The 23772-nt window shown below is 43.0% G+C and overlaps 1 protein-coding gene across 1 annotated transcript; it reads left to right on the top strand.

The window, feature by feature from the left end:
• The first annotated feature begins 938 nt into the window (after positions 1–938).
• ZBTB5 (zinc finger and BTB domain containing 5) lies at positions 939–23772 on the top strand. The gene is made up of 2 exons (XM_049895844.1): positions 939–1056; positions 21738–23772. The coding sequence occupies exon 2, from the start codon at positions 21742–21744 to the stop codon at positions 23770–23772; it is 2031 nt and encodes a 676-aa protein (XP_049751801.1). The 5' UTR covers positions 939–1056; positions 21738–21741.

The following is a 23772-nucleotide window of genomic DNA, read 5'->3' as shown; positions in this document are numbered from 1 at the left end:
CTACGCGTCTTGGTCTGCCGCACGCAAGGTGGAGCCAAGTGCCAGAATCGGGAATCCGGGCCAGCCCGTCAGACTCGTCAGGAGCCAGCGTTTCGAGACTCGCAGCCACCGTGACGAGACGTGGGGCGGGGTTGGACCCGACTGCCATCAAACGTACAGCTTTTTAGTTCGGCGTTTTTAGCCTGGATTTTGGCTTAATTAAACTTAAGCAGCTTCTTGAAAATTTATTTTTTACAGAGCCTAAGAGGTGCGAAGTCAACCTCCGCCCCGCTTCGCCTGTGGGTTCCGCGAAAGGAACCCTCTTCAGACACGGAGCCGGGGTTCACCGAAAGGCCGAGAGCCGGGGACAGGGAAAATCCTTCAGGACCAGCCAATGGTAGGGCGCGCTACACAAAGGTTCCGTCTCACGGGCTCGCTCAAAAACCCAGGCAGTCGTGATTATGACTGGCGGAATTAGGCGGAAAATGCTAGTCACGCAACAACAACGGGTTCTCATTGGCTGAGGCACAAGTCGCTTTTCTATAATCCAAACCTAGAGCCTCTTAGGGATAAATCCCGCCTTAAAAGGCGTTTGATAACAGGTTTACGTGTTGTAAGACAAACGATGATTGGTCACAGCGCTCGCGGATTCGGTCGGTAGTAAACACAGCGAGGCTCCTGGGACCGTGGATTGGCCAGTTTATCAGGCTGAGTAAATTCCTCCGGCTTCCGCGAGCGGGCTGGCTGCGCTCCTGCCCCAGCCCCGCCCCTTTTTGCTGGTTGGCTGCAGCTTGACCGAAGGGGCGGAGGAAGGGGGCGGAGTAGGCCAGCTCGCATTCCGTCACTTCCGTTTACTGTCGGGCACCGCCGCGGAGTTCTCAGAGTGCCGAGGCGAACGGGCCGAAGAAGCTGGGGGACTAGAGGCGGGGAGGGCGGGGGGGTGGGCGGAACGGGGAGGAAATCCCATCACCGAGTCGCCAGCCTGGACGTTCCCACCTCCTCCGACACTGTCGGGTCCGATTGGAGAGGGGTCACCGCCTCCTCCGGCGGTGGAGAAGGGGGCGGAGCCCGGCTCAGGTGAGGCGACCCTGTCAGCGCCAGCGGGGGTGGCGCGCGGGCGGGCGCGCTCACTCGGAGACGGTTCAGCACCAAGGTTGCGTGGCGGGCGGCGCGAGTAGGGGGTCTCTCCAAGGCGTCGGGGAGCGCGCAGACGTGTATCGGTGCCCCCTGCCTACCCTGCCTGTCTTGCTGAGGGGTATTGTTACCCTTCGGAGTGGAGGGGCCAGGCGGGTGAGAGTCTGGTGCTTCTGCGCAGGCGTCCCCCGTGTCCCGACGCCAAGCTGTCTGTCTGCGGGGTGGGGCGGGGACCCGTGCCCCCGCGGATCACCGGGCTGGCGACGTAGGTTCCTGGGATGGGGTGGGAAAGGCCTCCGGACCCACACCCGGGCGAGATGAATAGGGCATCTGATGCCGTGTGGGATGGGGCCGGTGTCTCTCTTGCCCCCATCCTGGGTCTTGTTTTCTTGAGCGACGAGATTTTATTTCACCAGAGCAAGGCCACAGGCGATCAGGAATCGAGAAGCGGTGGCAGACCCTGGAAGGTGTTTCGGAATGCGTCAACTAGTTAGTTATCAGAGGAGTGAAGTGTATAATAGGCATTTATTGAATGCCCACTATTTCAAGGCTTCGTACTAGGAGCTGTGGGTGATTCATGGTAAGCTACAGCCGTCCCACCCTCACCCCTTGTTTGGAGAACAGGCGGGCTTGTATATGGATACTAAAATATAAGGGAGTGATTGAGGGAGGTCGAAGGATTTTCCTTCCAAAAAAGATCATTTGTTGTTAAGTCAATTTGCATTTTAGCATAGTGGAGTGTGCTGTTTAAATTAACTTCTGAAGAGAAGACAAATCCGAAATACTGTTTAATTTGGAGAAAGTTTTTTAGGTAAAGGCACAGGAAAGTCTTGATTAAATAGTAAGCTCCGGTGAGTTTTAAGTTCTGGTTAACTTAAAGGTATAGAAATCTGAAACCGTTCACCTGCAAGAATTGAAACAAGATGTTTCTCAAAGTGTTAATATAGTTTTCAACTGTAATAAATAGAAGATGTTACATACGTTTAGATCTTTTTTTAGAGATTGAAAAAATGTTGTGACTTAGTCATCATTCATGACTTGTTTCCCTTTGTATAGACTACTGTGTCTTAGATTAAAAAAAAAAAAAAAGTGGGCTGAGTGCCTCACCCTTTTCTGGAGAACTTGCTATGGGGTCTCTGTGAGTCAGAATTGATTTGACCACAATGGGTTTTACTTTTTATTTGCTAAAGTGTTGTAATTTCCGTGGTGAGGGTGGTCGGCAGTCAACGAAGAGTGGGAAGGGAAGAGACCAGACGGGGAGAGAAGACTGAGAAGAATTTTAGGCAAAATCCCCTAAGCCAAGAGGAGATCTCCCACTGTTGCTTTAAGCCCCTCTGGAAATCTTAACAAACTTGGGAGGACTGGCCTGGCTACTGCAGGCCAGCTTGGTGACCTGCCAGGTGACACTGACTGTTTGGGGACCTGTTCTGGGCCCATGGGTTTTGCTTAATAAATGAACCAGGACTTTTTGAAAAGTCTGAGGTCAAGATTGGCCTTTTTTTCTCCTAAAAGTTGTGTTAAACAAAACATGAAGAGTATAGTTAGTTGGGGACGTTGGCAAGCTGGATTCTGGTTAATTGAGGTGTCTGGCAAAATTCTGAAAGTGGTAACATTGGGAGGAAAAGCATATAATGGGGGGTTGTCCGAAATTCAAGGGGTCAGTGCTTTCAAAAGAGAATTTGTCCCAAGACTGACACAAGAGGTTGAAGTAATTTAAAAAAGTCATTTGGATAAGAGAATGCATGTAAATGGTTTTCATTATTTAAAGTAGTTAGCATGAATTATAAGGAGCCCTGGTGACGCAGTGGTTAAGAGCTCAGCTATTATTTGGACCCTCCCAGCGGCTCCGTGAGCGAAAAGACTTGGTGATCTGCTTCTGTAAAGATTACAGCTAGGAAACCTTATGGGGGCAGTGCTCCTTTTATATGGTTGTTATGAGTCAGAGTTGACTCAACGGTACGCGATAACAGCAGCATAAATTATATAGAATCAGAGTTTGTCAGTGTGGATAAGTCTTAAAAGCACTGTGTTCACTGTGATATGACAAAGCTTGCTGTAGTGCTGACAGAGTCTTGAATTTGTTGCAGATACTCTTTGGAAAGGGGAAAAAAACCAACAACCAAGTATTGATTCCATGTTAGCTTTCAGCTTTTATTTTTTAAAATGTAAATTAATTGTAACCAAATACTTTTTCTCTCTAAATTTTAAGTACATAATTTTACTTTTTCTGTACTTAGTATTTCTCAAGCGTGTTGTCTAGTAGAGCCAATTTTGTTAGTGTAGCAGGTGGGATGGAATGTAACATAATACTACACTTTTTGTCTAAGTATGAAGTGAACTTCTCCTATGCTAAAAGACCAGCTGTTTTGGAGTGAACTGTTGCTCTTTACAGTTGTTTTCATCACCAAATAGTGGCTTTTAATCTCAAGATCCAATTTTTGGCATGCCTTTCAGTTTATTAATTATACATATATTTGCCAAAAGCTTTGATTTGTCTTTTGACAGCTCAGACAGATAAGGAATCATGCTAGAGTACTGACTTCCTAGTAATATAGTCGGTAAGGGTAGATTACTTTCTGTGATGGTTAAGGTTGTGTGTCATCTTGGCTGGGCTATGATTTTCAGTGGTTTGGCAATTATGTAATAATGTAGTCATTCTCTATGATGTGATCTGATGTGGTCAGCCAGTTACTTGTATGTACGAGGTCAGGCTCAAACCCGACCTGAAGGCACAGATAAGTTGCATAAGGAAGTGGTCCAAATGCCCATGGTCTTCACTCCTTCCTTTTCCCATTCTGCACCTATCACCCCATGGGGAGTTCCTTATGATCATTTGACTGAGGAAGAGAGAACTTAGGCCTGGTGTGTGCATGGTTCTGCATGATACGCAGACACCACCCATAAGTAGACAGTGACAGCCCTGCAGCCCCTTTATGGGACCTCCTTGAAGGACAGTGTTGAAGGAAAATCCTCCCAATGGACAGAACCTCGAGCAATGTGCCTGATTGTTCACTTTCTTAGAAGCAGAAATGGCCAGATGTGTGATTGTATACTCATCATGGGCTGTGGTCAGTGGTTTGGCTATCGGATGGTCAGGGACTTGGAAGGGATGTGATTGGAAAATTGGTGACAAGGAGGTATGGGGATGAGGTATGTGGATAGACCTGTCTGAATAGGCCAAAGAAGTGAAGATATTTGTGTCTTATGTGAATGCTCACCAAAAGATAACCTCTGCAGAGAGTTTTAACAACCAAGTGGATAGGATGATGCAGTTTGTGGAAACCAAACTTCTTTCCCTAGCCACTCCTGTCATTGTCCAGTGGGCTCATGAACAAAGTGGCTGTGGTGGCAGGGATAGAAGTTATGCATGGGCTCAGCAACATGGACTTCCACTTGTCACGGCCGACTTGGCTTCAGCCACTGGTGAATGCCCAATCTCCCAGCACCAGAGACCAACACTGAGTCCTCAATATGGCACCATTCTTCAAGATGATCAGCCAGCAGCATGGTGGCAGGTTGATTACATTGGACCACTTCCATCATGGAAAGGGCAGTGTTTCATTCTTACTGGGATAGACACTTACTCGCGATATGGATTTGCCTTCCCGGCATGTAATGCATCTGCCAAAACTACTGTCTGTGGACTCATAGAATGCCTTATCCACCATCATGGTATCCCCCACAGTATCACCTTGGATCAAGGACTCACTTCACAGCAGATGAAGTATAACAATGGGGCCATGCTCACGACATTCACTGGTTTTACCATGTTCTTCATCATCCTGAAGCAGCTGGCTTGTTGGAATGGCTTTCTAAAGACACAATTATAGCACCAGCTAGGTGGCAACACTTTGCAGGTTTGGAGAGTATTCTTCAGGAGGCTGTACGTGCTCTAAACCATCTTCCAAGATATGGTGCTATTTATCCCATAGCCAGGATTCACATTTCCAGGAATCAAGGGGTGGGGATGAGAGTGACACCACTCACTATTATTCCTAGTGACCCACTGGCAAAATTTTTGCTCCCTGTCCCCTTGATCCTATGCTTTACAATCTAGAGGTCTTTGTTCCAAAGGTGGAATGCTCCCACCTGGGGACACAACACAGACTATTGACCTGGAAGTTAAGAATGCCACCTGGCCACTTTGGGCTCCCCATACCTCTAGATCAACGTGCAAAGAAGGGAGTTACCATATTGGCTGGTGTGACTATAAACGGGAAATCAGATTGATATTGCATAATGGTGGTAAAAGAGAGTATGTATGAAATACAGGAGATCCCTTAGGGCATCTCTTAGTACTACCATGCCCTGTGATTAAAATCAACGGGAAACTAGAGCAACCTTATTCTGACATGAGTACTAACAGCTCAGACCCTTTAGGAATGAAGGTTTGGGTCACCCCACCAGGCAAAGAACCACGACCAGCTAAGGTGCTTGCTGAGGGTAAAGGGAATACAGAATAGGTGGTGGAAGAAGGTAGTTCTAAATACCAGTTACAACCACATGACCAGTTGCAGAAACGAGGACTGTAATTGTTATAACTATTTCTTCCTTGGATGTATATATCAAAAAAAAATTTTTTTTCACTTATGAAATAAAAGATATAAACAGGGCTATTGTATTTTCGGTTGTACACATGTTAGTTGTATCATGTTAGGTGCAAGTATGACTTTGTAATTGTCTATTTATAGATTGTATATGGTTTAAGGAGATGTGTACAGGTGTCAAGTTGACAAGGGATGGATTGTGATGGTTAAGGTGGTGTATCAAATTGGCTGGGCCATGATTTCTCAGTGGTTGGGCAGTTATATAATGATGTAGTTTGGCAGTTATGTAATGATGTAGTCATCCTCCATAACGTGATCTAATGTGATTAGTCAATCACTTATAAGGGGAGTTACATCAAGGGTGTGGACTGCATCCAAGATATAAATGAACGTTTTGGCAAAGCTAGCTTGCTTGCTCTGGGTCCTGCATCCAACTCGTCGTCATATGACCTCTGGTTCTTAGGACTTGAGTCAGCTGGCTGCCATATTGCCTGCTGATATAGGGACTTGTCAGCCTCTGTAGTCTGTGTTCTAGTGGCCTGTTGCCTTACCTGCGGATCTTGAGATTTGTTCGGCTCCACAGCCTGTGAGCCAGCAGCCTGCTGTCTTACCTGACAATCTTGGATTTGTCAGCATCTGCAGCCTGTCAGCTAGAGGCCTTCTGTCTGATCTGCTGATCTTGGGTTCATCAACCCCTGGAGCTACATGAGTCAGGAGAAGCCTCCAGCTCAACACCTGGCCCACGGACTTGGGACTTACTAGCCCCTACAACTGTGTGAGCCATTTCCTTGAGATAAATCTCTCTCTGTGTCTCTGTGTGTGTGTGTGTGTATATATGCTTCACTGTTTTTTTTTTTTCTTAATTTATTCTTTAGGTGAAAGTTTACAAATCAAGGCAGTCTCTCATACAAAAACTTATACACACCTTGCTATGTACTCCTAGTTGCTCTCCCCCTAATGAGACAGCATACTCCTTCAGTCCACCCTCTATTCCCCATGACCATTCACCCAGCTCCTGTCCCCCACTGCCTTCTCATCTCGCCTCCGGACGGGAGCTGCCCACATAGTCTCGTGTGTCTACTTGAGCCAAGGAGCTCATTCCTCACCAGTATCATTTTCTGTCTTATAGTCCAGTCCAATCCCTGTTTGAAGTGTTGGCTTCGGGAATGGTCCAGTCTTGGGCTAACACAGGTGTGGGGACCATGAACCCTGGGGTTCCTCTAGTCTCAGTCAGACCACTGAGTCTGGTCTTTATACGAGAATTTGAGGTCTGCATCCCACTGTTCTCCTGCTCCATCAGGGATTCTCTGCTGTGTTTCCTGTCAGGGCAGCGATCAGTGGTAGCCAAGCACCATCTAGTTCTTAGGGTCTCAGGCTGATGTAGTCTTTGGTTTATGTGGCCCTTTCTGTCTCTTGGGCTTATATTTACCTTGTGCTTCACTGGTTTTGCTTCTCTAGCAAACCCAGCCTAAGTCTCTTTTTATCCAGGGTTATCTATAGATAATTTGCTTTCCAATCTTCTGATTTGAATTATTTAAGGTTCCAGTATTTCCTTGATTCTAAGTCACGTTTTTTTTTTTACATTTTAATCTCTTTGAAGACAGGATGTGATAAATTAGATTAATTGGTAACTTTTTTTCTTTCCTACCATTGCATGAAATAATGTTGTATCTTATAATCACTGTCATCTTAAATTTAATGAAATTAGTACAGTTGAATACTTTAGTACTCTTTTAATTCAGACTTTACTAAATTTTCCAAATTTGCCTTTGTACTCCAAAGACAGTTTGCTATTGAAAGGAATCCTGTTGCAAGTGATATTTTTCTTCCATAAATGGAAATTAACAAAGTTTTTTTGTTTAAAAAATTTTTTTAAATGGTTGATTTGTGGATCTGGTTTTTGGGTATGTATACTTTGTCAGCTCTTACTTTGTGTACTTGATAACATAGGTTTATAAATACTTTATTTCCAACTTCAGTTTAAAATGATTGAATTGCTTCCCTTTTCTTTTCTGTACATCATTTTGTTAACATGGTGTAATTGATTTTTTAGGACATCTTAATTAGTTGATTGTGATTTAAAATCTACTCAGCTGTCTTTCTCTGAAAATCTGAGGCTTTTAGTTTTTAAAACAGCCTGTACTACAGAAAGAATTTGAAGAAGGAGGACTGGGAGAAGAAAACCCACTGTTTTGGGGTTTATTTGTGAGCGGAACCTACAAATGCTACAAAAATCTAAACACATTTAGTAACATACATTCTACTTCATTTTGAATAGAAGGTCAAAAGCAACTCATCAGGTTAAGTTTCAGTCAGAATATACTGCTGATTCAATAAATGACTCAGAAGTGACAGAATTTACACTGCTTGGAAAGTAAGCTAGGTATAAGAAATGGATTAAATCCGTTTTTCATCTTCACTACTAAAAAGGCACCATCAGTAATAATGTCTCCAGTGCTTTGGTATGGCTTTCTTGATTAGTTTACTCTTTTCACGAAGAATTAAGTTTCTTCATTGTCAGGAGTAAAAGGCAATGAAAGCTATTTTTTAATACTGCTGAAAAGGTGTGTGTATGTGTGTGGTGTGTAGCAACTGGGATGGGTGAGAGGTAACATTTTTTTAAGTAATAGGGGGAAGTGAACATTTTAAAATAGACGTGGTCTTATGGTCTTAGACTTAAAAGCAGCTAAAAGGAGCCATTAATTTTTGGTTTCTGTAGACTTTTGGATAACTATGTATAGTTTTTTTTATTAGTTTGTATGATGTTTTGAATGTTAACTGGCTCAAGTTTTTTTTTTTTTAAATCTAGATAGCTGAGTATTTATTCATTTCAAATTTTAGGGGAATGTAGTACTTGAGAGAGGGAAATTTCTAGGCCAGTTACAGTGCAAGTGTGAAGCTCTAAACAGGATAAAGCAGTGGAATTTGTCTTAATTTATTTTGCAGTCTAAATGTAGTGCTTTCTCTGTCATGCAACTGACTGCCTTGTGCATGCCCATCTTTTCTTTTTTTTTAAATTTATTGTGCTTTAGGTGGAAGTTTACAAATCAAGCCAGTCTCTCATACAAAAAGTTATACACACCTTGCTGTGTACCCCTAACTGCTCTCCTCTTAATGAGACAGCACATTCCTCCTCTCTACCCTGTACTCCCCATGTCCATTCAACCAGCTCCTGTCCCTCTCTTCCTTTTCATCTCGCCACCAGACTGGAGTTGCCCACATATTCTCAAGTGTCTACTAGAGCCACGAAGCTCACTCCTCACCAGCATCATTGTCTATCGTATAGTCTAGGGCAATCCCAGTATGTAGAGTTGGCTTCGGGAATGGTTCCAGTCTTGGGCTATCAAAGGGTCTGGGGACCATGACCGTCAGGGTCCCTCTGGTCTTAGTTATACCATTAAGACTGGTCTTTTTATATAAGTGAGATCTGCATCCCACTGTTTTCCTGCTCCATCAGGGGTTCTCTGTTGTGTTCCCTGTCAGGGCAATGATTGGTGGTAGCTGGGCACCATCTAGTTCTTCTGGTCTCAGGCTGATGGAGTCTCTGGTTTATGTGGCCTTTTCTGTCTCCTGGACTCATCTTTACCATATGTCTTTGGTGTTCTTCATTCTCCTTTGCTCCAGGTAGGTTGGGAGCAATTTATGCATCTTAGATGGCCGCCTGCTAGCGTTTAAGAACCCAAGGCGCTTCTCACCAAAGTGGGTGCATGCCCATCTTTCAACAGCAGTCCTCTGACAGACCACCACTCTGACACAGGGTTGGGCAGCCCAAGATTTTCCTCTTATAACAAGGTGACCCTGCTGCCAGAAGTCTGCCATTGCTTTCCCCTTCTCCCAAAGCTCTGATCCCTGATTCTTGTTGGGTACCAGTCTATTGGAGGGCAGAGTTGCGAGGAGCCAATGGCAGGTTTCGTGGGAGGAGAAGGCAGAGCTCATCCAGCATTCTCCTGACCTTCCAAACCAGGGGTCTTTTGGCAGTGGTGAAGGTTTGGCAGTGTCATCTGTGGTGGCAGCATGTGACACTGGCAGCAAGGGAGGATTTGCATAAAAGAAGTGGAGAAGAAAACCCTCCTTCCATCTCTTCCAGAGCCCTTGCTCTAATTTTCACTCCCTTTGCCACCATTGTACATACCTGTTTTCTCATTCTCACCTCCAATCCCAGTCTCTGGCCCTGCCTTTCAGCTCCATCTCCTTACTCCCATAGATCTCCTCATCCTTACCCCTAGCCTTTGCTCACACTCATAACTATGTATTCTCTCTCCAGGTGTCATCAGCCACCTGGACCATATCTTGTTGGGGACTGCTCCCATTATAACAAAGTGAGGTTTCATAGTTGGACCTAACCCCCATCTCACCTTCCCCACCTTTACCTCTGTCTGGAGTGTACTTCTGTATTTCACTTTACCTAATCCAAACCTGCCCCTGTCACAATGAAGCTGCAAGTAGCCTTTGCTTTCTTTGAGCCACTGAGTACACTTCACTTAATGCTGTAGCACGGAATGCATTCTGTTTTGTAATGTGGTTATTTGTGTGTGTGTCTTATCTCCAGCAAGCACCTGTGGCAGTTAGGACCATGTCATATAAATCTGTATGCCACAGCACTTAACCTGGAACAAAGTAAGCACTTCAACACATTAGGTAGGTGCATCTGTATACCAAATACACAAGTACCTTCATGGGCTGTTGACATGTCTAAGGCTACAGAGCCCCTCTACTAAAAGGCTCCAAGCTGCGGGGTCTCTGGTCCTTGTATTTGCTTTTCTTTCCTCCCTCAGTGGGTCAGCTGTTTCTTTTTGCAGCTGTCAGTGTGCCTTAGGGAAGCAGCAGCCCCTTGCCCTCATTCTAGAGTTGCAGTTGTTCATCTTTAGTCAGTTAGGAAACTAGAAAAGCTTACCCAAATTTTGTTTGTTTAAAACAAAAGACTTTGTGTGAGGGCTTGGGGGATGTTACTTTGAAGAAAGTTTTTCATACATAGGTTTTGATCTTTATTTTGACTATTCTGAGTCTCTCTCTGCCTCCCGCCCCCCCCCACCCCCCCAGGTTTCTGGGTGATTTTAGAGATAGTTGAGATTCTTACAAATGTGATTGCTGGTTAATATGGTATTATCATATTTCATCTATGAAGGTGCAGTTCACTCAACAAACAATATTTTCTAAGCTGAGTGTCAGGCACTGTGGGTGGTGCTTGAAATAGAGAGAGAGAAAATATAGTTTCTGCCCTCAACAAGCTTAGTATAAAAATCACTTTGAGTTTGCACTAGAAATAGAAGTAGAGCACTAATACCTTTTCTTATTCAAACTGAGTTACAAAGTTCTAGGTCATTTAGTCCCCAGGAATTTTGACTGGAAAATTAAGGTGGCAAAGTGGGGAAAGTTTGAAGGTAAGGTAAGGTGGTAAGGGCTTCTGGCTTTAGCCCTGACTTCCCCAGTCATGCTCACCTTTAGTCATCGATGGATTCCCTTTACAACAGGCCTAGTCTGTCCAGTTTCTGACCACCACTAACAGAGCAGAAATAGATGAGGAAATTAGTCATGCTGACAGATCTGGTATCTGGGGTTTACCCTGGGTACCCATGTGTCCACCTAGCCCAGCCTTCCCCTACCCTCACCTTGTTGGTCAAATCAGAACAATGGATGAATGCTCCAGGTCTCTACTGGGCCTGACTTGGTGCCCTGTCAAAAATCTTAGCCTGTTTGAAATCTTGCCGAGTTTCGCTCTCTCATATTTATTTCCCTCTGTGTTCTCTCTCTCTCTGGCTGCTAACCAAAAGGTCGGCAGTTCAGATCCACCACGCGCTCCTTGGAAACCCTGCAAGGCAGTTTTACTCTGTCCTCTAGGTCACTATGAGTCGGAATTGACTGGATAGCAGTGGGTTTTTTTTTTTTTTTCCATATCATCTCTGTAAGCAGAGGAAAGGTTCTGTTCCATTTTTGGTTTTCTGCTAGCATAGTGAATGTTAAGAATTCCTTAGAATGTAAGATGCTTCCGGCAGGTGGCAACTTTGCAGGTCCTTCCTGGCAGACAGGCAGCAAATCACTTGAAGATGTTTGAGTATGGATATACTTCTTTTTATGAACTAAATATATTATTAAAAAGCATATAGATATGTTTTTATAAATCAAATAGTTTAAGATGTGCTGCTATTAACTGGTTTGTTCTGGAACACAAATTACCTTTTTTTATTAGGTTAATTAAAGCATTAAGAAAGCACATCTATTGAGAAAACAGTCAACTCTTGATTATTCATTTTAATATATTAAATGGTGGTATGAGTGTGTTTTCTTACCTATATTTAGAAATTATAAAAGTCTGTTCCCACAGATAATAAATATTGTACTGTATACTTGCTTTGGGTCAGACACAGTTAAAAATTAGTAGATTGCTTATCTAATCTCATCCAGCCATATATACCCATATTGTCACATTTTGAAGTCTTTTAAAGAGACCTGAAGCTTATTTCCTTGTTTTGAAGGCTTCAGATGGGCAGCTTTTGATAAAACTCTTATCTTCTCTGCATGAGCTCTCTGTAGCTTTTAGGTTGGACCTCTGAATTTACTAGAGTTGCTTGAGAGTTTTGAATAACCATGATCTTGATTCATGATTCCTTTCCAACAGAGCAGAGCGTAACAACTTTTATATCTCCCAAAGTAACTGAATTTAAAAAATATCCTTCTGGATCCAAAAAGGTTTTAAGGTAGTTATTTATATTTTTCCGAGACTATAAGTTGAATTTTGCGTTTGATTTTGTGACAGAGATCCGACATAATCCAGGTTAAGGTAAAAGGGGAATTCATTGGCTGATGAAACTAGGTAGGTCGATGACAACTCCAGCCATGGCTGGATCCCAGGAGGTCTGTTGATGTCATCAGGACACTGTCTTTTGGTACTGCTTTCTTCTGTGATGGCTTCATTCTCAGACAGGCAAAAATGGCCACCATAGTGCTAGACCTACATCTCCCTCATAGCTTGCAGTCTGAAGGAAAAGGATATCTTTCGTTCGTTATAGTACCTGTAAAAATCCCCAGGCTGACTCTAACTGGCATGGCTTGAGTCACATACCCCTCTCTGACATAATCACTGTGGTCAGGGGGAGTGGGAACCAAATTGACCAGCCCACCGTCTCTCCCCCTCCCCCCACAATCGTGTGTCTGGACACCCCGGGAACTCAGAACCTTGAGGATAGTCTGATCTGTACCACATGCCTAAGAATGAGTGGGAGATGGTTCCCCCCAAAACATAGTAGACATTTAAAAAAAAAAAAAAAAGTCCCTTCGAGATAGTGTTTGAATGTTGATTTGTGGGGAAATGTTAACAAGCATCACATTGTCCCAGTTATTTGGTGCTGTATAACAAATCACCTGAAAACTTAATGGCTTTTTTGGTTTTCTTGTCTAGAAAACAGTATTACCTCATGAAGTTAAGAGCAAATGAGTTAATATATGAAAATAGTGGTGTGCTGGTAAATGTTTAACAACCAGCTCTCTGGGGAAGAAAAATGTATGTGTGTTATATGTATGTACTTATTAATTTTACTGAAAGGTTGTATAGCACGTAATTTATAAATAATAAAATATATACTACTCTTATAAATTCTCTGTAACCAATTCTTACAAACAAGTATAGTTTTGACATGGATGTTGGTGATATTTTAATCTATCCTAATTAGTAAAACAAAAATGAAACAATGAAAAAAAAAACCTTAATGGCTTAAAACAACAAAAATCATTTTATTATTGTCTTTCACAGTTCTGGGGGTTACCTGGGCTCAGCTAGATGATTTTCTTTTGGAGTCTGTCATGGTTATAGTCAGATGATGACTGGACCTGAAGTCATCTTGAAGGCATACCCACATGTCTGGAGGCTGATGCTGACTGTCAGCAAGACTTTGGCAGGGCTTCTCACAACATTGTGACTTGTTTCCAAGAGTGAGCAATAGTCAGAAGCCTGCCTAGGCTTCAGAGGGAATGAACATAGAGAGGAGTGTCAATGTTGCCTTATGTGATCATGTGGGATGGGAGATCTTGATGTGACCATCTTGGAAAATACAGTCTGCCACACAGATTGCTTTATTTCAAGTGACTAATTTTTACTAGTTAAGAACTAGTCAAAACATGAAATATAAATTAGGCTGTTAGTCCTTGGGTTGTCCTTATCAATGTAATATAACCAAATCATCTTGTTGCCTAATATACCATATACCACTTTTTTAGCTCTCCAGTATTCTCATTCTCTTCCTGGTAGCATTCTGATTTCCTGTTGGGGAATTATCTCAACCCTAAAGTTTATGTGTAATCTTATTAGGTGGCAAATTGGCAGTCAGCATTCCACTACTGAAGTAAAGGCAGGAAAGACGTCCTCTTTGCTTCCCCAGCATAATCAGGTGAATCCCTAGTTCAGCACGTAGGAGCTCTCCCTGGGACTTCCAGTCTTTGAATCTTGAACATGTGATGTCAGTACTGAAAGAACTGTTACAGGAGGCAATTTATTCCAGGGGCAGCACTCCAAGGAGACTCTCCTGCTGTGCCACTGACTATGGGTCTTCCTTCCTAGCCCTTCATACCACCTCTGGTTGCTGTCCATTTTCAAGCCTGATTCTTCAGCCCCCAAAGTGTTGAGCCTTCAGATATCCTTGTAATTAATTACCTTTTGCTCAAATAAGCTAGAGTTGGGTTCTCTTGATTGTAACTACAAAGCCCTGACTGACAGAGTATTGCAACTACAGCTAGCTTTATTTTAATACTTAAACTAATTGGATTTCTTCGGTTATGCCAGAAAGCTCAGTTGAGAAAGTCTGCCATGGTTATTTTGTCAATGACTTTTGTTAAAACAGAGTTTACCAACTTTTACGGTGATGGGACCTCTTAATGCTAAATGGCATCTTAGAATCAAAGAAAGGAATCGAGATTTTCCATTGCCTTAATGTTGCATTCCCAATCCACCACTCCTGTCCTTAATATATTATTATTATTTTTTTAATAATATATTAAGGACAGGAGTGGTGGATTGGGAATGCAACATATACTGTACACAAAAATATCCTTTGCTAACAGACAGTAGGGTCTGTTTATCCATGTGGTTATATGTCACTCACTTTAGCATCACCGAATATGTAAAGACTGTTGGGTGTCTGACCAGATGCCCTTGATCCCTTTTACTGGTTCTCTGCACCCATTCTGCAACTTCTGTGTGCTTTTGCTTCTAATGGCTTGCATCTGTGACTCTTTCGAAGACTCCTTGGGGTGACTGGTATTACTTTGTGAGTGGGCTCAGAGAGTGCCTGGTAGTTTACATCCTTCTGGGGAGGCTCTTAGATGTTGACTGACTGGTACGGGGCTTTTAAAGACCAGTGCCCTTTCCTTGAGGCAGCTCAAAGTCAGGGACATGATTTAAATGCTCCAGAGCTCCCCTGCTAGATCAATCAGCTAACGCTGGGATTTTACCGAAAAATCACACCCTTGCTCGGCAGCTTCTGCCCTTTTTGGAATCACTTTTGGGTATCGTAGTAATGCACTATTTCTAATTTGGGCTTGGAATATTGACTTTTAGCAATTTGGGATAGCTAAAATATATAAAAATACTAGGTTGTCAGCTGCATTTCTTATTTGGTTTAACTCATGGCTCCACTTTACCTTAATTGAGTTGTGCATGTGTTAATAACTTTATTAATAGCTTTTCTTAAAAGTTAGTGTAATCACAGTAATTGCCCTTCACTACACATGAAGCGTTCTTACACATCCATGCAGAAAGATTGGTCAGTATTTGCCGTGTTTAATTGCATTGCCTAGCATGTGATACAATAACCATTCAGTGTTACGTCATAAGAAGCTTTCTAAGAATGGTTTAAATAATATAGGAATTATCTTTTTCATTGGGTATCTTTTTCATAACGCTTGATAGATATTTCCTTTAAAACTGTTTGTTACTAATACTTTTTGGAGGAATAATTCTTGGACAACTTTTTCTAATTGTGTGTATGTGTGTGTACATACATAGTTGTGGTCTGTTTAGTTTCTTTTTTGAATTAAAAAATTTTTTTTTTTTACCCAAGGTATATGTAGTTTGCTAAGTACACATATTTAAAAAATCAAATAGTTCTACAAGGTTTGTTAAGGTAAACACCAGACCCTGGTCTCCCTACTCCTCATCTTCTTTCCCACAAGACTTTCAACTCAGCTAATTCTTTTGGTGTTTACATATATATATTAAATAACATACTTGAAGCTGCTTCTTGATTTTTCAGTGTAGGCACTATTGACTTCTCCTTGGTTAACCCATTAAAAACCCATTGCCGTCGATTGGAGATAAGAATTTTGTTAATTTCTCCTTGTAATTCTGCCAAATTTTCCTCTCTGCATTTCAGTGCGTACTCCCCATTCCTCCATCCTCCCAGTATAGTCATTAGATCATCAAACTTAACCAACACAAACTATCTGGCACAGTTCTCATACCCTTAGAGGTCCCCAAGACTTCTTCAAAGGGTCTTTGAGATCAAAACTATTTTCTAAGTTTTCACTTGCTTTTTTCACTCTCATTCCCTTGTGAGTGTACAGTGGAGTTTTCTAGGGATCACTCATGTGATGTGTGATACCACAGTAGGCTGAATGCAGAAGCAAATATGAAAATCCAGCTGTGCTCTATTAATGGGAAATGTGAAACAATACCACTTTTCCAACTAATTTTTTTGAAAACTTATTTTTCACAAAAATCTTGCTACATTAACATGTAATTGTTTAATTTTAAGATAAATATTTAAAATGTCTATTTTTAATTTACTTTTTTTTTCTAGTTCCTTAGAACAGCCCATGGCAGAGTAGTCAGGACTTAGCAAATGCGAATTGAAGATATCTGAACTGCCTGCATACCTCTACCTTGTAACATCAACTCTTCTGTCCTTCTGTTTTGCATCTTCCTTTCGATTCCAGTCTGATTACCTCTTACCCAGTACATCTACGGATTTCTAAAGCCACCTGCATGTTTCATGCATGTAGAGGGGCCCTAATTGTCAGGCAGATGCTTAGAGGACATTTGTCATTTGCAACTCCCCAGAATCTTTTGAACACCTCTGCCCTTTATATTTGGATACCTTGAAAATTGTGAGTCCCACCTTCTCAAGGCAGAATCCACATTCTCTTACAGTTACAGTGCAGAGGTGAGATATGAGCCATGTGGGAAGCTATTAAGCTTCTAGAACTGCTCTGACCAATAAGGTAGCCACTGGCCGCATGTGGCTATTTAAATTAGCTAAAATTTAAATTTAAAAATTCAGCTCCTCAGTTGCATTAGCACAATTCAAGTGCTCAGTGCCACATATGACTAGTGGACAGCATAGATACAGAACATTTTCATCATTGCAGAAGGTTCTGTTAGTGTTAGTCCAGAAGATAAAATGGCAGAGATACGTGACTCTTCTGAGTAGCTAATGTAGTGCAGGATCCATGCAAAGCATCGAGTGGTAGAGGTGGCAGTGGGGGTAATGATTTCTCTAGAACAGTCCCACGGTGTTTCTTGGTTGTTAGGTGCCGTTGAGTTGGTTCCAACTCATTGCAATCCTGTGTGCAACAGAATGAAACACTGCCTGGTCCTGCACCATCCTCACAATCATTGTTATTTTTGAGCCCACTGTTGCAGCCACTGTGTCAGTCCATCTCACTGAGGGTCTTCCTCTTTTTTGCTGACTTTCTACTTTACCAAGCATGACGTCCTTCTCCAGGGACTGGTCCCTCCTGATAATACATCCAAAGTATGTGAGACAAAGTCTTGCAATCCTTGCTTCTAATGAGCATTCTGGCTGTACTTCTTCCAAGGCAGATTCGTTCCTTCTTCTGGCAGTCCATGGTGTATTCAATACTTTTCTCCAACACCTAATTCAAAGGCATCAATTCTTCAGTCTTACTTATTCATTGTCCAGCTTTCACATGCTTATGAGGCAGTTGAAAACAACATGGCTTGGGTCAGGTACACCTTAGTCCTTAAAGTGACATCTTTGCTTTTTAACACTTTAAAGAGTTCTTGTGCAGCAGATTAACCCAGTGCAACGTGTTGTTTGATTAGACTGCTACTTCCCATGGGTGTTGATTGTGGATCCAAGTAAAATGAAATCCTTGACAGCTTCAGTCTTTTCTCCAGTTATTATGATGTTGCTTATTGGTCCAGTTGTGAGGATTTTTGTTTTCTTTATGTTGAGGTGTAGTCCATACTAAAGGCTGTGGTATTCGTTCTTTAGCAGTAAGTGCTTCAAGTCCTCTTCACTTTCAGTGTAGTTAGACATTATTTCTGGCTCTAGAGTAGCTTTCCCACCATCCTGAAGGCTTGGTGAGGTTCCTAGTATCCTTTAACTCAGTGATTGGCTGTATCGTATTCGGTTAAGGACTCTGACTTATACGAGGTGCTGTACTGACACTCTTGATGTTGAAGAGGGTCAGTTGAATAATCTTACTGGACAGTTTTCCTGCTAAGATTTACCAGCTTGCATATTAGTGGATTTGATTGCCATCTCCAATCCAAATGATCATAAATTGAATGATTAAATGACATTGAGATGAAAGGAAAATGCCATTAAGGAGAAATTAGTTTGGAATATCTCCAAATAATTGCATGCAATTATTAACTGAGAGGACAGGTATTTCTGCAGGTTTTGATAATCTCCAATGTCATTCTGTTACTTCAGTAACTTCCAGAGCTCCTTAAGAGAGAAGGAATCCTTAGCCTCCATACTGCCCTGAAGATGGCCTGGTAACACAGCCTTGCAGGAAGCTCCAGGCATATCTAAAGCGACTTGAGAAGAGCCTGGAGAATTTTGGTTGCTCTCAGGAAGCTCCAGGCATATCTAAAGCGATTTGAGAAGAGCCTGGAGAATTTTGGTTGCTCTCAGGACTATGATGGAAGATGTAGTGTAGGCCTGAAGATTCCTAGACTGATGGGAAGTTAAAAAATTGCACGGACTGTTTTCTTGTCTTTGAATATTATTTAAACCTCTGTCATTGTTGAGATCATGTTTAGCTATCTCAGTAGCCTCTTCTCCGAGGTCTCTGGGCACCTCAAAATGGTGCTCCTGGGATCATGATCTCTTTCTCATTTTTGCCTTAGAAAGTGGGAATTAGACATTAAGAGTTTGACATTTTAGTGAGTGACCTTTTGTGGGAAAGGATTGTGGTTTCTTCTTACACTCAAGATAACTGACATTTAAACAAAAAAAAAGTAAACTAATTTTTCTCACATAATTACTGTTCTGGAGATTTCTTCCCTCAGGAGGCCTTCCACACTCCCTACCAGGGCAGGTGCCACTTCTTTGTCTCCTGTAGCATGTTGTACTTCTCTGTTGTAGCACTTACAATTCTTTGTTATAGTTGCATGTTCATTAGTTCATTCCCCCTGAAGGGAGGGATTTGATCTGTCTTGTTGATAATTTTATGTCTAGTGCCAGGCACATTAGATATGCAATATGCTCATTTGTTTGTATCAGGGCATAGAAATCAGTTTCTGCCTAACCCCTACCCCAAAAGGCCACAGGTCATTCTCTGGATAGGGTACAGCAGGGTTTTTAACTCCGTGGCTCCTTCAGCTTCTACAGAGTCTGTGCAGAGGGCATGGAAGAGTGCCACTTGGCGTTACAGACCTTATTTTCTAACCACATAATCAGAGTCTGTCACTGAGCTCTAGTCAAGGAGACAGGAACTGAATGGGCAGTCACACGGTTCCTAGGAAGTGTAGCAGTTTCTTAGGAGAGAATAATAAGCAAGCTCATGTTTCTAATGAGTCTAGGAGGTGAAAATGTACAGATGTTTACTGGTTACAGACTCAGCATTAGAAAGTGATACACCCTTTAGGCCATTGTGGCCCCCCGCCTTTTTTTTCTTTTTAAATTTTAACTTTTTTTTTTATTGTACTCTAGGTGAAAGTTTACAATTCAAGTCAGTTTCTCATACAAAAACTTACACCCACATTGTTATGTGACCTAGTTCTCCCCCAATGTGACAGCACATTCCTCCTCTCCACCCTGTATTCCCCGTGACCACTCAACCAGCCCCTGTCTCCCTCTGCCTTCTCATCTCGCCTCCAGACAGGAGCTGCCCACATGGTCTAATGTGTCTACTTGAGCTAAGAAGCACACTCCTCACCAGTATCATTATATGTCTTACAGTAAATTTTAACTTGTAATGAAAGTATAAAAAAAAAATCATAAATGTTTGAAGCAAATCCCAGACATCAGGTAATTTGATCTGTACATGAATGTTATCTCATCAAAAAATACTTAAAATATATATATATCCACAATACCATTATCACACCTAAGGAAAAACCAGCAATAATTCCTTGATATCATCCAAGATAATATGTAATACTCTAAGCAGTCTGTTTAGTTTTGTAGAAGCCGTACAGTTCAAAATGGGCTCCGAAAAAATGGTTTTGGAGCTTGTTCATCTCATTTTTCTTTCCCCATTTTTTTTTATTGAGGTATAATGTATAGACCATAAAATTCCTTGTTTTAAGTGTCAATTCAGAGGTTTTTAGTTAACTTACAAGTTGTGCAACCATTACCACAATCCAATTTTAGAATATTTCTGTCACTCCAAAAAAACCCTGGTGCCCATTTGCATTCACTCCCCGTTTCCACCCCAGCCCTGATGACCACTAGTCTACTTTCCGTTGATACAGATTTACCTTTGCTGGACATTTCATATAAATGGACTTAATACAATGACAGCAGCGCTGGCAACATGACAGTTGTTCGTGATTTTGAGATCCATCCATACTGGAGCATGTATCAATATGGCGTTCCCTTTTATTACCGAATAGTATTTCATTATATGGACATACTAATTTTGTTTAACTGTTGGGCAACTGAGGAACCCATGGAATATTTCCAAGGAGCCCTGGTGGTGCAGGATTAAGTGCCAAGCTGCTAACCGAAAGTTAGCAGTTTGAACCCACCAGCCATTCCACGGGAGAAAGATTGTGGCAGTCTGCTTCTGTAAAGATATACAGCCTTGGAAGCCCCGTGAGGCAGTTCTTCTCTGTCCTGTAGGGTCATAATGAGTCAGCACTGACTGACGGCAATGGGTTATGGAGGAGTGTTTCTACTCTTTGACTTATCTCCTTTGTTCACTCAAATTTTTCAGAGTCAAAGAGTCAACTAGTTTTTTTCAGAAATTAGAAGAGTTTTCTGGGAACTCTGACTAGCCCAAGAAAAAAGACCTGAAGTTTTACTGATAATTGTGGTCCCTCAACCATATAGCCTAGCTAGATCACTACACAGTGACAAACCCCAGCTGCGGACACAGAGCATCCATGAGGTTTTCAGTACACTGCTCTTAACTGTGAGCTGACTTTCAACACTAGTTCTTGTGTCTTAGCCTTATCTTCACCCTGCTTCCACTGGCACATTGGCCACCAGTTCCTGAGCCTTTGGGTTTGTGCAGGCTTATATATAAATCAGGTTGTTTTGTTCATTGCCAGTTTAGAATTTAACTTTTTTGGGTATTCCAAGTCGTTTATCATTTGTTCATGTGCTCACCAGCTTCCAAAATGTTATTGGTATCTCCTTTCCCTCTCGTTTTTCTTTTGTTGGTTTATACTTTTAAAACAACAACATTTTACTATTTAATAGATAGTAAAATTAAATGCATGTGTGCAATCTACTATCTGTAACTGAAAATCTCCCCATATAATATTGATTTGCTATTTTCTCTTACTTAAGGTTAATAAAAGATTCTATTTTGAATATCTTGGAGCTTATTCATTGTTACCTGGGAACGCAGAGCCTACAAAGTTCTGTCGGGTAGATAGACAATCACCTACTCACTGATCTGCTCTAACTTGGTCCCAGGTGTTAAGAGGGTGCCAGTAAACAGTCAGTAGCTGATCCTACACACGTGCATGCTTCTTGAGTTGGTGGCCGAGTTGGCATGTGCTCCTTATTTGATGGGTTCTTAGTCTATGTGACCGTCACCAGAAATGCTACAAGCTTTAAAAGGTCCAAGCTTGGCCATCCCTGTCACTCTTTCATTTCACCATTGTGCTCTGACTCTGACTTAGGCTCGTCTAAGTCTTAACACCTTTTTTTTTTGCCCCTATAGGATCATGGATTTTCCTGGACACTTTGAACAGATCTTTCAGCAACTGAACTACCAGAGACTTCATGGCCAGCTCTGTGATTGCGTCATTGTAGTGGGGAATAGACATTTTAAAGCCCACCGCTCTGTGCTGGCAGCATGCAGCACGCATTTCCGAGCCCTGTTCTCAGTGGCAGAGGGAGATCAGACCATGAACATGATCCAGCTGGATAGCGAGGTGGTGACAGCGGAGGCCTTTGCCGCACTGATTGACATGATGTATACCTCCACCCTCATGCTGGGGGAGAGCAATGTTATGGATGTCTTATTGGCAGCCTCTCACCTGCATCTGAACTCTGTTGTTAAGGCATGTAAACATTACCTAACGACAAGGACGCTGCCCATGTCTCCCCCCAGCGAGCGCGTTCAGGAGCAGAGTGCCCGCATGCAGCGCTCCTTCATGCTACAGCAGCTGGGACTCAGCATCGTGAGCTCGGCCCTCCATTCCAGCCAGAGCAGCGAGGAGCAGCCGGCACCTCTGAGCTCCTCGATGTGCAGTACCCTGGACCAGCGGACGCCCTTCCCCATGAGACGCCTTCATAAGCGCAAGCAGTCTGCAGAGGAGCGAGCCCGACAGCGCCTTCGACCCTCCATGGATGAGTCTGCCATTTCAGACGTTACCCCAGAAAATGGACCATCGGGGGTTCATTCTCGGGAGGAGTTCTTTTCACCAGATTCTCTGAAAATTGTGGATAACCCTAAGGCCGACGGCATGACCGACAGCCAGGAAGACAATACCATCATGTTTGACCCATCTTTTGGTGCTCAGGAAGATGCCCAGGTGCCTAGCCAGTCCGACAACAGTGCTGGCAACATGGCACAGTTGTCCATGGCCTCTCGGGCAACTCAGGTGGAGACTAGTTTTGAGCAGGAAGCTGCAGCTGAGAAAAGTGATTTCCAGTGTGAAAATCCTGAGGTCAGCCTTGGTGAGAAGGAGCACATGAGAGTGGTGGTGAAATCGGAGCCCCTGAGCTCTCCCGAGCCTCAGGATGAAGTGAGCGATGTGACCTCACAAGCAGAAGGCAGTGAGTCTGTGGAAGTGGAAGGAGTTGTGGTCAGTGCTAAGATAGACCTCAGCCCTGAAAGCAGTGATCGAAGTTTTTCAGATCCCCAGTCTAGCACTGACAGGGTAGGTGACATCCATATATTAGAAGTCACAAATAACCTAGAACATAAGTCTACTTTCAGCATTTCAAATTTTCTTAACAAGGGCAGAGGCGGTAACTTTAGCACAAACCAGAACAATGATGATAACATCCCAAACACCACTAGCGACTGCAGGCTGGAGGGTGATGCCTCTTATTTGTTGAGTCCAGAGGCTGGGCCTGCAGGCGGGCCTTCCTCGGCCCCTGGCTCTCATGTAGAGAACCCATTTAGTGAGCCTACAGACTCGCATTTTGTTAGACCTATGCAGGAAGTGATGGGTCTGCCGTGCGTGCAGACTTCAGGCTACCAAGGGGGAGAACAGTTTGGGATGGATTTTTCGAGGTCTGGTTTGGGCCTCCACTCCTCCTTCTCCAGGGTAATGATGGGCTCCCCAAGAGGAGGAGCCAGTAACTTTCCATATTACCGCCGCATAGCTCCGAAAATGCCAGTTGTAACTTCCGTCAGGAGCTCACAGATCCCTGAAAACTCTGCCAGTTCCCAGTTAATGATGAATGGGGCCACGTCCTCATTTGAAAATGGCCGCCCTTCCCAGCCTGGCCCTCCACAGTTGACCAGGGCCTCTGCTGACGTCCTGTCCAAGTGCAAGAAGGCCTTATCAGAGCACAATGTCTTGGTTGTAGAGGGTGCTCGCAAGTATGCCTGCAAAATCTGCTGCAAGACTTTTCTGACCTTGACAGATTGCAAGAAGCATATCCGCGTTCACACAGGTGAAAAACCCTACGCCTGCTTAAAGTGTGGCAAGAGGTTTAGCCAGTCCAGCCACCTGTATAAGCATTCTAAGACAACCTGCCTCCGCTGGCAGAGCAGCAGTCTCCCGAGCACTTTGCTCTAA

The sequence above is a fragment of the Elephas maximus genome, chromosome 9 (genome assembly GCF_024166365.1).
Source record: "Elephas maximus indicus isolate mEleMax1 chromosome 9, mEleMax1 primary haplotype, whole genome shotgun sequence".
NCBI classification, from domain to species: Eukaryota; Metazoa; Chordata; class Mammalia; order Proboscidea; family Elephantidae; genus Elephas; species Elephas maximus.
The sequence above is the reverse complement of the archived record's forward strand: the minus strand, read 5'-3'. Positions and strand labels throughout refer to the sequence as shown.